General features: G+C 41.0%; 1 protein-coding gene across 5 annotated transcripts in view; it reads left to right on the top strand.

Annotated features, from left to right (window-relative positions):
- The window catches only part of FANCM (FA complementation group M), a 94,620-nt gene that overhangs the window by 65,776 nt on the left and 13,100 nt on the right, over nucleotides 1-15,744 (top strand). For 4 of the 5 annotated variants that reach the window (XM_025205619.1, XM_014520491.2, XM_014520492.2 and 1 more), the window contains 4 exons: nucleotides 7,729-9,673; nucleotides 11,578-11,657; nucleotides 11,744-11,812; nucleotides 14,482-14,619. In XM_025205619.1, the coding sequence (XP_025061404.1) occupies nucleotides 7,729-9,673; nucleotides 11,578-11,657; nucleotides 11,744-11,812; nucleotides 14,482-14,619 (2,232 nt within the window). The remainder of the gene's footprint in view (nucleotides 1-7,728; nucleotides 9,674-11,577; nucleotides 11,658-11,743; nucleotides 11,813-14,481; nucleotides 14,620-15,744) is intronic. The other variant, XM_025205620.1, reaches the window with a different exon arrangement.

The following is a 15,744-nucleotide window of genomic DNA, read 5'->3' as shown; positions in this document are numbered from 1 at the left end:
GAGTCCACTAGGACTCCAAGATTCCTTTCCACTTCCGTGCCACCCAGCAGGTCATTCCCTAGGCTGTAGGTGTGCGGGACATTTTTCCCTTGCATTTCTCCTTGTTGAACTGCATTCTGTTGTTTTCTGCCCACTTGTCCAACCTGTCCAGGTCTGCTTGCAGCTGTTCCCTGCCCTCCGGCGTGTCCACTTCTCCCCATAGCTTTGTGTCATCCGCAAACTTGGACAGAGTACACTTCACTCCCTCGTCCAAGTCGCTGATGAAGACATTAAAGAGTATCGGTCCAAGGACCGAGCCCTGCGGGACCCCACTGCCCATACCCTTCCAGGTCGAAACCAACCCATCCACCACGATCATTGGGTCCGGCCCCCTGCACCAAGCAGGAAAGACAACTGGGGTCAGGTGACCCCAGTGAGGTGACTGTCCAGTCTCCTCTTGAAGATTTCCAGGGTAAGCAATTGCACCACCTCCAGAGGGAACTTATTCCAGTCTGGACACCTTAGCAGCAAAGAAGTTTTTCCTAATGTTGAGCCTGAAACAGTCTTCTGGGAGTTTGTGGCCATTAGTCCTGGTTATCCCCAAGGGCACCTTGGTGAACTGTTGTTCCCCAAGTGCTTGATGTACGCCCCTGACGTAGTGATAAGCTGCTATCAAGTCCCTCCTCAGCCTTCTCTTTTTCATGCTGAAGAGTTCCAGGTCCTTCAGTCTTTCCTCGTATGGCGTGCCGTGCAAGCCTCTGATCATACAGGTGGCTCTTCTCTGAACTCTCTTGAGCTTTACCATGTCCTTGTTGAAGTGCAGCGCCCAGAACTAGACACAGTACTCCAGCTGCAGTCTCACCAATGCCAAGTGTAGTGGAAGAATCACTTCCCTAGTTTTTCTGGAGATGCATCGGTTGATGCATGCCAGGGTAGTATTAGGCCTGCTGGGTACAGTGTCACACTCCCGGCTCATGTTCATACTGTGGTCTGTGATTATCCCCAGTTCCCATTCGTTTGTGGTGCCAGTCAGTTTGGCGTTGCTAACCCTGTAGGTGTGTAGGAGTTTTTTTGTCCACGGCTAGAGCACTTTACATTTCTGGACACTGAACTTCATTTAATTCCGATCTGCCCAACTTGCCAGCCTGTCTAGGTCCGCCTGTATCTGCAGCCTATCTTTAAGCGTGACCACACTCCCCCGTAACTTGGTGATGGCCATGAACTTGGCCAGTGAGCTCTTCACCCTGCATTCAAATCACTGATAAAGATGTTGAAAAGTACTGGACTAAGCACTGACCTCATTGGGACACCACTGGCCATTTCTTGCCAGGACAATACAGATCTGTTCGTTAGAACTCTCTGGGTCCTACCCTGCAACCACCAACCTACCCATCTAACTGTCTCACGGTTGAGCCCACAATCCTCCAATTTTCTTGCGAGGATGTCATGAGATACTAGATTAAAGGACTTTTGGAAGTCAGGATATACAGTGTCAACCTCCTCTCCCTTATCCAGGTGGTGTTACCTGATCGTAAAAGGAAATAAGGTTAGTAAGACAAGACCTGCCCACGAGGAAGCCATGCTGGCCATTGTTCAGAATCCTACCTTCTGCAAGCCTATTGCATATAGGCTCCTTGATGAATTTTTCCAGGATCTTCCCTGGGATAGAAGTTAGGCTGATTGGCCTATAGTTACCCGGGTCCTCCCTCCTCCCTTCTTTGAAGATGGGCACAACATTGGCCCTCTTCCAGTCCTCAGGGACCTCTCTGGAGCGCCACAAGTTTTGGAAAAGTTTTGCCAGTGGTCCCGCAGCATCTTCGGCCAGCATGTGATAATAGGGGCTATGGGAATAGTATAGTTAAAAGTAGAACTTTTTTGGCTCTTGTTAGGTGCTCCAAAGTACCTGCAATAAATAATAGTGTAGCCTAACATCCTACTACTAATCCTTCTTCTGATGTTAATTTACAGTTCCTAATAGTAGATGGATTAAGACGAATACAACTCAAAGCTATTTCCTGAATTCATCAAAATGTCAAACTTCAAATTACATACAGCTTCTGTTGACTTATTTCCTTTTTCTGGAATTAACAATAGAAAAATCAAAACTATTATATTCAAGACTACCACATACACTAGAAATATGTGGTGAGGCAATTAAATACTGGAAGCAATCTTAGAAAATGAGTAACTACATTATTTTAATACTTAGCTTGCTTAGTACATGTTTTTGTATAGTCTCTGTAGTCTTTTCTACACCCACCCCTTCCCCCTATTTTAAGGCAAGAAGAGCTAGGCAATTTACAGAAATGTTGTTTTTTTTTTCCTTTCATTGTGTTGTTTGAATTTTGATTTTGAAGAAACTTTGAATTTATTATGCAGCTATTTAAAATATACAGTTAAAGTACAATTGAAAGGTTATTTTTAAAGAATAGAAGAGAATCCATGATAGCTAATTCCTCTTTTAATCTCACATTAACAGATGTGGAAGAATTTATTGTATGGTAGTCCAGAATGTAGTAAATACTATTCATTTTAGCTTCCATTTCTTGTATTCAGAAAACATATGGGCACATTTTTCAAAGCAAAAATCTGACCCTCCATAACAAGCACATCTACCCCAGAAATCTTCTAAAACCTGTTAGGCTTTATTACTAAGACAATGGAAACTAAGCAGATGGGACTGGATTTTCTACTAACTGTTGGTAAGGATTTCAATTCACCAACGTAGCATCAAGTTGTTATTAGTCAGAGCAGTTCAGTGGCTTTAAAACTTCTTGAAGATTAAATTGTACACTTTGGAAACAAGGTCAGAACAGACTAATAATTATAATGAATTTGTGCAGACTTCCAAATACAATTAAAAATATTTAAAATATAGGCAATAATATATTTGTCTGCTGGGACCTGCGTGCTTATTTGCTATGTAGGGTACACACTCATAAGCAAATGCATAGTACTAAACTTAATATTTTAATTTTACCTAGATTACAATTTTCTTACATTAAGTCCCCTTTGGCTAAGTGAAATGCTATAAAGAATAGTCTCCTAGACAAAGCACATAGCCTGGACTGCTTTGTCATGACTGTAAATAACAGCAGAAGTAGAGACATTGTGGTACAGGCAAAGGACAAACTGTTTCAGCTGAGATTTGAATGGTAGCAGTTGAGGCTGAGAGATGCAGCAGGCATGTTCATATATTGCACTGTCCCAGAATGCTGAGCTCCAATGGACAAATCTGAAAAACCTGCTTTTCTGTTCATGGCCATCACATTTGCCACAAAAGCAAAAAAAAAAAAAAAAAAGCCAAGAGTGGGGGGGAAAAAAGTTTGGAAGAAGGAGAGCTAAAATATGTCCAAGTGCCTCATCTCTTCACTTAAAATATTGACTAGCATCAGCACCATCTTGGGAAACCAGCTAAACCCAGGGCAGGTGTCTGCTGCTAAACCACACTTACTGTTGCTCTTCTTTTATCCTTTGTTGTTAGGGAAGAGTGGAAAATTCCTGCCTAAAGGAAAAGGTTTTCTCTGCCACCTCTGAAGTTCCCTGGATCCCAAGTGTGCTCTTCTTGTCTTCCCTTAGGTGGAAGCTGGGTCTTCCTTGGGAAGTGCATGGTGGTTCTTGCCAACAGAGATTTCTTCTGAGAAGAGACTGTGCACAGGACGGTAGAAATGCAGGAGGACTGTGAAACTTTATTTGTCTTTAGAGATTCCCTACCAGTTGGGTGCTTCATCATCAAAGAGCCAGTATCTTGATGCAGTAACTCTTGGCCTTCGCTGAATGCTTAGAAAGGGAGGGAAAAAAAGGAAGACAACAGCAAGAAAAACCTAGCTGCTGCCTTCATGATGCATGGATCTAGGAACCTGATGAAGCTGGCAGCAAGACATTTGGATACTGATTGGATAGGCTTCTCTCTGGGATAGCAAATCCTGCTTCTGTGCAGACAGGTTGACCTCTAAGGTTCTTTCCAACCCCCTGGTTCTAATTCATTATCCAGACACCGAAGCAGGTCTAACTCATGAACAAAATAATTATTGAAAATAAATCCTTTGCCTCAAAATTCTTGAAAATCTGTTCAAGAGAAGCTTGGTAAGGTGGGCAACAGTGAGCTAATTAAAGATTTTTTTTCTCTCCTTCTCTAGCAAAAGCCAAGAGAGCCCATAGCCTTTCATACAAGGCTGTAAGGGTGTTTTAAGTCTTAGTGACAGTAAAGCTGACAGAAAACATTGATACATCCATCTTTTGTGGACATCTGGCAACATTTATTGAATTGTCTTTGCGAAGACATCCTTCTATTATCCTCTTGCATAATGTCAGTGATGGCATTTTATCTGGGTAGAAATGAAAGTTCGTATTTCAGAGGAGTCAATGGACTCCTCTGTGAAATCCTACGAAATATGAACTTTCATTTCTATCCAGGAGAACTTTGACAATCTTTTCTCCAGTGCCTGATGAAGGGTGTTTGTGCCGAAAGCTTGCAATTAAAGAAATAGTTTTGTAAAAATCTTGTTGGTCTAATAAAAGAGATCATCTCTACTACAAGTCCTGATTGCTTTTTCCTTTAGACAAATATGGCCACAACCTGGATACCTGGCATTTTATCTGGCATTTTCAGACATCCTTTACATACCAGCGACATAACACGAAGCAGTATATCTGTTTATTTCGAATATTTGAGCTGGCTAGTATTGTAGCTTATAGACCGCTTTTGAATACATGTGACTTGTAGTACTTACGTAGATCGGAAATGCAGATGATTAGGTTTGTATCATTTGTAGCCATATAAAGGAGCACTAAAGTTTAGGAAAGATGGAAAGGATTTGGGATCCAGCAATACCTTTGCTATCCATGTTCTCTTTAAAATATTATCTCATGGTCTCCTGGGTCTCCCCCATCTGTTTGTGTCCATCACTTGCCTCTTGTCTTGGACTTCAAGGTCTTTGGAGTTGGGACCTTTTTTGTTTGTACAATATGTAGCACAAGAACCTACTGGTTCCATGACTAGTGCTCCTGGGTTGTACAGGACTGCAAATAATGAATTTAATTAATACTTTTAATACAGCACCATTTTTATCATACCTGAATAGTTTTAAAATATATTATTTCAGCAGCGATGAAAGCAATAGCACTATATTGTGAAGAATACTTGGAAATTCTCTGCTGTTCTTTAGGCCTACCTTACAGAGAGAAAATCATTGCAGGCACCAGTTCAGGCAGTCAAGCAAGCAAGCTATAAAATGATCTTTCTACAGAAATAATTCAAACTCATGAAAATCTTTTAATAAAACCTTTCACATATTCATTGTGATCTTCAGTTCAGCGACCACATTTATTACACTAGTAATCGTAGCTGCTAACATGAGATTATATTTAACTAGTACATGTCTTCTTTCCTTGAGAGATCTTTCCTTGTATCCTTTTTAATTAAACAGATACTAGCACAAAAAATATTAGAAAATACAATTTTTCACATCAAAAAGGTACCCAGCTTGCTTTAAAATGAACAGCATCATCTTTCTCTGAGTGAGCTGATATACGCACAGGCTACATCTGGCATGTGGGTGGGATCTGACACCCCAGTCCTAGATTTGTATACTCTGAAGCCAGAAGGAATTATTGTGATTATATTCCACCAATTTACATGCAATAGCTGTAGGACTTCCTTGAAGCCATTCCTGTTTTAACTAGGGCACATGTTTTAGAAGACTATCTAATGACCCTTGGTCAGTTGTTCCAATGGCGAAGTGCCCTTATGTTCAAAATTCATCTTATTTCTAGTCCAGAACATGACTAGTTTCAGCTTCCAGCCATTGGGTCTTGTTATAACTTTGTCTACTAGACACATTTTAATTCCCCAAATAAGTACTTACAGATTGATCAAGTCATCCCTTCACGTTTTTTTGTGAGGCGAAAAAGATTGAGCTCTGCCTTTCTCACTGTAGGGAATGTTTTCCAGGCCTATAATATTTCTCCATGGGCCAGATCCAGCTGGTGGGCTGTATATTTGACACCCCTTTGCTAGGCTAGCTACTAAACTAACTCCAGCTTCCTTGTGTGGAGTCTCCCCCCATCTTCAATATACAACCTGGATTTTTTCATAGAGAAGTCAGGCTGGAAGGGACCTCCAGAGGTCTTCTAGTCCAACCCCTGGCCTGAGGCAGGATCATCCCTATGTAAGCTATCCTATACAAATCCATAATCTAAACGCTCAGTAAAACTACTATCAACCCTTTTGTTCTGTAGACACATGACTTTATAATTCATCCATGTTAAAATACATGTTTGTGATTGTACCCAGCTTACCGAGTGGTCCAACTCCCTCTATATCCATGATCAATTCTCTTCTTTTGCAAGCCACTTAACTAGGTAGTCTTCAGTTTTGCCTAATTTCAGGGACTGGAGTTATTCACTTGGGCATTCTGGGAGAGGGATGGTTGCGCTTTCTTTGAGCTCCTGGCTCTTCATTTTCTTTTCTGATCAGTGCACCTGCTTTGAATTAGATCAATCCCAAGTACTTGTTGCTAAAGGCTCCAGTCCTTTTCTCCTATTTTTAGGGACTGCATTTCTTCAAAGGAAGAAATTCTCAAGCAGGAATCTATTCTGAGGTCATGTAATAATTCAGTCATCTTTTTTCCTTTCAGGGATCCTTCTCGCAGGGGCTGTTCCCTTTTTAAAACTATGGCCAAGAATATGCTGCCATTTTACCAGAAAAAGGGTTTTATTCCCAACCATGCAGAAGAAGTGAATCTGCACTTAGTTAAAAATAGAGTAAGTCTGTGTGGAAAGCTTGATAGTTGAGGATACATAAATATCTTATTTTCTCACATACAGTACACACCTTTTTTCTAAAATCCAGCTGCTGGAAACTGCCAGGTACGTTAAATGTGAGCAGTTTCTTCTGCCTACATTTTATTCTGGAGCTTTGACTTGAGAAAGTGTACTACTTGAGGAAAATAACATCACGTGCTTGAACTGAAAACATCCTCCCATCTTTTAAAACTTGCTAGGGTCACTCTGAAATGGCATTTGAGATGTCTGCTGGTGGATCTGCAAAAGACAATGCATTTGGTGAACAAGTAATAGTAACACCTCTCCTTCATGGTATCTGTGTAGATCACCACCATGAGATGTGCTTGAACAATTTTTTCCCCTTAAACTGTTCTTCTCTCGCTAGCAATGCTGGTACCAAGTGCAAGGAGATATGTAGAAGGTTTCAGATGGGCATCGGCATTTTAATCACAGGTTTGGCTGCTCAAAGCCCTTGTATTCATTCCAGACGAGCCCCGAAGAGGGTGAGGGCAGGGGCCTGAAATGGCTTTAAGACTGATGGAATAGTTGAGGGGAAAATGCCTATAAACCATTATTAAAGTCACCTGCTAATAAATTGAGAGTTGTCTGTTTAGTTGGTTGCTGATATAAAATCTGCCTAGGAAATGCAGATTATTATGCCTTGCAGATCCTGGTAAGAACATTGTTTTTAATTTTGGTGGTGGTTTTGATTCTTTAAAAAAAAGAAAGAAACCCTAGGCCAGAATTTTCAACCAGGGGTTTTTAAATACTGGTTTAGGAGCTGAACCTCAGGCAGCCTTTCCTCTTGAAAACTGTGGCCTTAAACTACATTTTTCTATCCCATTGTAAAAATGTTTAAGGGTAGCAAAACCTTGGTCTCTGTATTGTGCAGCTTTATGGGAGTGTCCATGTGAACTGGTTTGTTTTTACTTGATCTTAAAGCTCTGCTTTGTTTCTCGTCAGGGGGACTGCAGCTATGAACTGGAACTCCAACCTTACTTACAGATAGAAGATGTTATATGCTCAGATGCTCAAAAGAGTAAAAGCCTTTCTACCAGCGATTCTGTACTTGCTCAGAAGGCACATGCGTCCAGAAAAAGTGTGGTGCATGCATCCAAAACAAAGCCTTTTCCACCTAGCATAAATGAGATGGACTCTGAATGCATTTCCCTGTTTAAAACCACCAATTGCAAGAGCACAAGAAGAACTTCTGCATTTCACTTGGAAGTGTCTGCAGGAACAAATACCATTTTAGATTCCTTTACAGTGGGAGGAGACCCTGGTGTTGAACATACTGATCAGAAAACTCTACCAAATGAGGAAATGGGGAAGGTGACATTTGACTTAAATGGATTTATTGCCTCAAATGATTTTGGTGAAAATATTACTAGCCATGAAAGTGCGGGAATACTGGAACACAAATCTGAAGATAGAGCCTGTAATGTACTGGAGAGAAACGGTGCAGATTCTGGTTATGGTAGCATCACACATGACGAATCATCTGTTTCATCTGACTTATTTTACCTACCTGAAGCAGAGTTGGATTCATGTTCATTCACGACTCCCTCCGAGGATCCTTCATGGGTAAAGGCAATGCTAGCCAATGTACAAAGGCTTTTATCACAGTCTCCTCCCCCTTTGAATACACTTGATGATTTTGAAAGATGGGAAGAAACTAGAGAAGATGAATTGTGTTTTCAGAAAGGTATTTCTCACGCTCCCACAGAGACAGTGCAGGACAAAACTGCTTTCCCGGAAGTCCAGAGTTCGTTGCTGTCCCCTGAGAGAGTCTCTGAATTAAAAACACCCCGTAAATTGCGTTCCTCCAGGAATAATTCTTCTTCAGAAAACAGCTGCTTTTCTGAGGCTTGTATTAATAAAACAATTGATAACCTTAGCTGGGATGACGTCTTTGGTGACAAGGATGCGCACATACAAGTGCTAAAGGAAGATCTGACAAAGAGCCCTTCAGATGAACGTTTGGCTGAAGGGTATAAAGAGAACGCTGAGAATCAGAAAAACGTGCCCTCTGTCCACGAGGAGAGCATAAACTTGTTTGAAGATGAAGACATTTCCGAGGCACACTTTTCTCCCAACTTTCAGCTGCTAGAGGGATCAGAGTTGTGTGACGAAGTTACTAAGCCAGTTGCTGCACAAGGCTCTGAGTGGCGTATGCCAGACGAGTGCTGTCCGGGTGGTGATACAAATCACGGGGAATCACTGTCAAGTTGTAGAATTGAAAATTTGAAAGCGTCCGAAGATTGTTTAAGCGAACAGTTTCTGGACAATGAAGATCCATATGACTGTTCTCAGGAGTTATTCTCTGTTAACTTTGACCTAGGATTTTCTGTTCAAGAGTCTGAAGATGAACTTTCAGTGGAAGCAGACATGAATGCTTGTATTCAAAACCCAGGTGAGGTCTCGGACAGTCGCACAGACGTCAAACCTATCGAAGATGAAAACGAGTTATTAAATGGTAGCTCGGGGCCTCTGTCTCCGCCAGAATCAAAGGATGAAAGCTGTGGTAGAAAAAACTTTTCTACACCACAAGGTCAGGGCAGTGGTTCAGCCAAAATGACCGAAAACTGTATCCCCATGGTTTCTTCTTTGAATTCAACAGCTAAAAAGACATTTGTATCACCTAACTCTTTAGTTTTGACACCCTCTGTCCCAACAGGTAGAAGAGTTGTGGGGGTGAGACCCCCCAGAAGAATACTTGCAAATGGTTTTTCTAGAGTTGGGCAGGAAATTCCACTAATGCAGGGTACAAATAAAGTAAATATTAGATGTGTTAAACTCTTCCCAAATTCAGCCTTTGCTACATCAGATCTACCGGATCTCCCCTTAGGAAAGGCTAAGAACCCAGAGCCTACGAAACTGCCCATTTCTGGTGCATTTCCAACAGAAGGTATGTTTCAGTGTAAAGTTCATTTAAAGATTGGTTGTCTTGAAGGGGGGGAGAAGGAGGAGTTTAATACTCAGCTCATCCAGCCCAGTCTTTCATCAGTGCTCAGTTACGTGGTGTCAGCCTCATGGGGAGGATCACAGCCCCAGGGTTTCTACACGTAGGCGAGTGGTGGTCTGAAAGGGGCCACAAGACAGAAAAGACTGAGGAGCACTGCAGTTTTGTACACAGTCGAGCATCAGCTGGTAAATTTGTAGCATAGTTAGCAAGCAAGGGACCTATCCAAGCACATCAGTTTCCGGCTGAAATGTATGAATATAAATACCGCTTTTCCTGCCCTGTGTTAAACCCCTAAAACCTGAATACAAATGTTGATGTGACCACGTGAGATGTACATTGTGGCCTGCAGCTGCCTTTAAAACCTCTCTTTAATCCTCTCAGTATCTTGCTTGTAATCAGCCTGGTCTGTTCCAGTGTAATCCCTAACTCCATGCCTTCACAGTTCTGTTGCTGGTCTGTGTGGGACTCTGCCTGCACCTTCAGTCAGGGAATTCTCCGACATCTACTTTTGCCAGAAGCCTGGGCTCCTTCCAGAGCCTGGTTTGGGACACCTTAGAAGCTTCTTGCACTATGTCTGTCTCTTCAGTTTTCAGGATGCTCGATCAATCACCTTTAACAAACATCTAAGCTCTTGAGATGAAAAACAAATGTAGTGGAATAAAACAGAAAATAGCAAATGAGGTTTCTTATTCAGTAGCTTTTCTTGTAGTGGAAAATAATCCAAGTAATTTAAAGTTTGAACATCTTGCTTTGGAAGAATGAATTGTTATGACTTATTAGTGCTTTGTCCTTTTAAAGAGGTAAGCTGGTGATCACCTTGTGCTCTGCACAAAAAAAAACAAGCTTGCATATTGCAGCCACAGCAAATACCAGGCAGTCTTAGCCCACTCGAGTGGGAAGTAGAGCTAAGATGGAGCATCTCTTGAAATCCCTCTAGGTGGCTCCACTTACAATTTAAAGAGCTTGTTCAAGATGATTTCTCTTTATCAAGGGTCAGGAGGTGTAAGGGTCACAAAAACAGTTTTATGTAGGCTTGCAGGGGTTTGGGTTGTAGCCGTGTTGGTCTAAGGACATAGGCAGACAAGGTTCCTTGGGTGAATTTGATATCTTTTATTAGACCAACGCAAATGTTTGGAGAATAGTTATTAAGCAAGCTTTCGGGTTCAAAAACCCTTCGTCAGGCTAAGGAAGCTTCAGCAGTTGGTGTGTGCTCTTCCTGGATGGAATGAAAAGTAGGCTTGGTATTTGACCGGTCAAATAAAGTTTGGTCAATTGACTGGTCAGATATTGTCAATTGACTGCATATTTCTTTGACCAGTCAAATACCAGCTCTTAAGTTTTAGGTCTTGGGCTGTGAGGAGAATATGCAGTCTTTCAGAAAACATGACAAAGAATATAATTCAGTGCAACTCTTTAGAAAACAAATGCAGAAACAGCTGTGGATTTGATAAGAAGAGTTTCAATCATTTTTTCTTTTGTTTTAGTACAACCAAATAAAAGATCTGGTGGTAAAGGCACAGTGAAAAATATGTAACATCTTTGCTGATAATTTGGGGGTGTTACTCTCAGTTCCTTTTTTTGTTTCTGGTTTCTTTCTCTTAATTTCCATTTTCAGTACAGCTTGGGTAATCACTTCAATTCAAACAGTCAAAAGCGGGAGGTCAGACTTACGCATTTCAGCGGGATACTTTTTTTTGACTAACAAGGGAGCAATTTTCACCACATACATCAGTAAATAGCAACTTTTTAAACCATTTTAAAGACGTGCTGATTTTGATAGTCAGAGCTATATTGTATTATGGAGAATATTTTCTTATGATTGTTATCTGTTTCTTGCCTCTCCATAGGAAGCAGCAGTGAAAGTGAAGAAGAAATTGTTTTTCAAAGGAAAAATAAGAAAAAAGGAAATGTTTTGAACTCTCCTGATGTGAGTCTTAAAATATATATTATCATACCCAAAGTAAAATTTTCTGCACTCTGTAATTACATTTGCACTTTTTTCTTTATACTTAGGTTATGAGTAACAGCGATTTGGAATCACCAATTCATGCTGTCAAAAAACGTAGGCATGCACTTAACATAGTAAGTAAATGCTTGAACAATATAGGAAGGAAATTAATAAATGTAATTTATTTGAATTTTTAATTCGTCTAATGCTTTCATCATTGCCAAGGAATCTTTCTTGTTCTTTAGGAAAACATACCGTTTTCTAGTTTAATTTACTTTAGAGGATACAACCTCACTAATGGAAAATATTTACAGTTCAGCAAAATAAAGTTGGCAGTGCATTTTAACATGCAGCACTCCTCAGGACTACAGCCACTTCTTGCAAATGAACCTCTTTTATCATTTCTAATTTCAGTCTAATCTTTAGCCTCTTTAATCCTAGGTTAATTTGATATCAGTGATGATCTTTTAGTGCAGAGAGTCCATCTTTTCAGATGGCTCAGGAACCTTCTTATAAAAATGTTTTTTAAGAGGCTGGTAAGGAGGTTGCCAGCCTATTTTACAGCCTGGCTGCTAGGGAGCGTCTTTCCTTGTACCCTGTCAAAATTGTCCAGTGTGACCTCCACGTCACTCAGATGACTTGCAGTTGGGAGTCGCACCCTCTGCAGCAGAGCATTGCTGGCCCACCTCCACATCACCTGCCCTTTTGGAATGACAGGCAAATGCATGGAAGATAATAAGTCCATTGGGGGCTATTCAGCACAACAGTTAGGGATATGACCTACCACAGATGGCTGGCAGAGCATTTGAATGGAGCACTCTACATATACCCCTCTTCTTATACTCTTCTTTTAGAGAAGAGGGCCCAAACTGGCATGTGCCACAAATGGCAAGGGCAGCTGCTGTGTTTGGCGCATGAACCCCGGATGCTGAGTTAAAGGTGGTGCCGGTGATGGCAGTCGGGAATGGGGTGAGAGTAAGGGGTTGGAGCTGCCTCAAGGGGTGGGACCTGCCAGGAGCTGCAGCACTACATGCTACTAAGCATAGCATTGCCACATCCTGCTGGGGATGGCAGTGACTAGTTATTAGATTGGCACTATCCCGTCCTTGCACTTAACTTGAGGCCCACTTCCTAAAAAGGTTGGCTACCACTGCACTAGAGCATCTGTTATTCAGCAATAGGCCTCCTTGTTATGCAAGGTGTGATGGGGCTAGGCCCACCAAGACAATGCTAAGCCTCCCTCAATTGAGAAGCTACTAGAAGCATAGCAATAGATTCCTTGGGACAACAAAAGAGAAAACAGGGTGTCACACAGGACGTTGGGCTTGACAGACCTTTGGTCTGACCCGGTAATGCAATTCTTACGTTCTTGTATAGAGTCCTAAGGGAGGCAGGGCTGAGCACATGGCTGGCTTGGCCCACGGAGGTGCCACAGTAGCCGGAGCAGGTGGCTCCGGGTTCGAGGGGTCACCGTTGGTCCTCACGCAATGAGTGCGGCCCCAGGGTGTTCCTGAAGGGCAGTGGTGCAGCAGCTACAGCCTGGTAGACTGCTGTTGCAGCCTTAATACTCTCCCCAGGATCCCTGCTGCGCCACTGCACAGTGAAGACATAAGGGGCCAGGGCTGTTCCTGCCAGAGCTCATTAAATTAGGCATGTGCCATTGATTAACAGTTTCGTTTAGCTGCTATAATTAGAGGAGGTTAAACAGATAATTTAAAAAAAATATATATTTACATCCCGACCCCCTTCATAGATGCAGGGTAAAACTCAACTAGGGAAGTGGAGACTTGAATTGTTGATCTCTTCTGTATTCAGTGAATATTTTTACTACCTGAGCAACAGCCTCTTAAAATGCAGCAGACTACTATTAATCCTAGAGAAGATTCTTGAATGTTAACATTTATCATCCTTTAATTACAAAATATCATATTTCAGATGGGAAGGTGTATACCAGACTGCAGTTGCCTAGATTGTTTAACCTGGGCCTTGAGTATATAGCTTTTGCACTCCTTTTAACAACTTGTTTTAAAAACAGATTTAGTTAAATTGGTTCATGCTCCTATTGTGGGTGTACTTTATAATGGTTTAGCCATTTTATTTGCTAACCAACTAGAGAGCAGGAATTTTGCATGCTGTGATTTAACAGTATGTTTGCTTAAAACATCCAACAAATTGTTAACTGAAATGACACTGGGTTTTTAGATGTTGCTTAAAATGTTCATTTAATAGTGAATTAATAGATTGTTTTGGCTTGCTCTTGGGCAAAATCAAATGATCTGGAAGTTTAGTCAGCACTGGAATCTGCTAACAAAGACTTGCTCATTAAAATTGCCGAAAAGCTAAATTATTCATGCTGACATTTGAGAATTGTCTCATCAGGGCCATTCTTTGGTGGAAAACTTATAGCCTCCAGCCCTGGTGTGTTTAATTTCTTCCATCTGACTTTTCATCCCATAGGTTTTATTTAAGATGAATTTATCAGTATATGTAGAAACAAGCTATATGTTTGTGATGTTGAGTGCTGAGCCTCTCTCCTAGTAAAATATGAGTCTTTCAACTGCTGAGCCCACAACACTTTCGCATTACTTTTGAACTTGGTCTTTTTCCCAGATGATATGAGGTTTCTTGTCCCATTCTCAAAACCCGAGTGGCTTCCATGCTTTATAGAAGGATTAGTATTAATGTTTGTTTTGTTGGAATTGACCAATCAGAGCTCACTTTAATAAAAGATACTGAAAAATAAGTGGGGTAATTATGAATGGTCTTCATGGCATATTACTAAAGTGTTTGTAACATGCTCTAGTCAGACCTCTCTACTGATGAAGGAATGGATTTTCATGAGAAATCGATCGGAACTATGGATTTCAACTTGAGGAGCTGTAACAAGAAACAATTAAAAGGTGTGAAAAGGAAAAAGACTGAAAACACCCGCATGCTTAAGGTATGAACTTTACATGATTCTGTTCATATGCTTTTTATAGGGTTTTAAATGGTAGCTTAGCTTACATTAGTTCAGATGTATATATTCAGGTGCAGCAATGCACAACTTACTGAATAGAAGTGCTTTTGAGACTAACAACAATTCAGTACGTTTTGCCTGGTTTTAATTTAAATATTCCTTTGTCTTCTATACACGAACAAAATGATGCATCATTTAGGAGAAACCAGGTAGTGAAACTAACCAGATACTAGTTAATGTCCGAATGAATGTAATGCAAAATTAAATCAGTAGTAAAAATGGTGAATGTTAATGCATGTTTTCTAAATTGGCTAATTTTTAAAACTAGTAGGCATAGAGAAATTGCTTTTAAGGATTTGTCTTGCACCCTTAACTGAGATGAATGAGTGCCACAGAATCTGTAATAAATATGCCGAGTGGTCAGAATTACAATATGATCAGGGAGTCTTATTGTATGACTGAATTAAAGTAGGCATCGTTTGACAAAAAGTTGGACAAATACCCATTTTTCAGTAGTGGGTTGACAGCGCTGACTTCAGTTCTGTTTCCTGCACATTTGCAGGTGGGTTCTCGGAGCCCAGGTCATCTTCAGTGGAAGTCCTGAGTGCACCGACACCATGATATTCTGAAACAAAATGCCAACATTGGCAGCTGGTGTAAAGGACACAAGGCATATATTAAAGGATGACAGTAAGCCACAGACCATGCATGTAGATGGAGGGATTGCATAAGTATTAGTCCCACATGGCCCAGCCTGATTTAAAAAAAAAAATGTTTAATTCTAGATCCAACACATAGAAAGAGCATAAATACTAGTGATATCAGTGTTTGTTATCTTATTTTCTATTTTAAATCAGTCCAGTCCTGGACAGCTATTCAGAGGAAGAGAGATTATTCACATAATACCTCTACCTCCCTGGGAGATGGGAAGGGGGGATGTGGTACAATGCAGAGATACTTCTACCACCTCCAGATGAATTCTGTGTCTACACAGCACAGTACAGTGACACTAGCTTGGGTCCTAGAATCAGGATTTTTGAAATGGGGCCACACAAATTAGATGGATGGAGCAATACTCTAAATCTAGCAAAAGTCCAGGGGGTTGTA

The sequence above is a fragment of the Alligator sinensis genome, unplaced genomic scaffold (assembly GCF_000455745.1).
Source record: "Alligator sinensis unplaced genomic scaffold, ASM45574v1 scaffold358_1, whole genome shotgun sequence".
In the NCBI taxonomy this organism is placed as follows: domain Eukaryota; kingdom Metazoa; phylum Chordata; order Crocodylia; family Alligatoridae; genus Alligator; species Alligator sinensis.
Note: the sequence above shows the minus strand (reverse complement) of the source record. Positions and strands in the feature narration are given on the sequence as shown.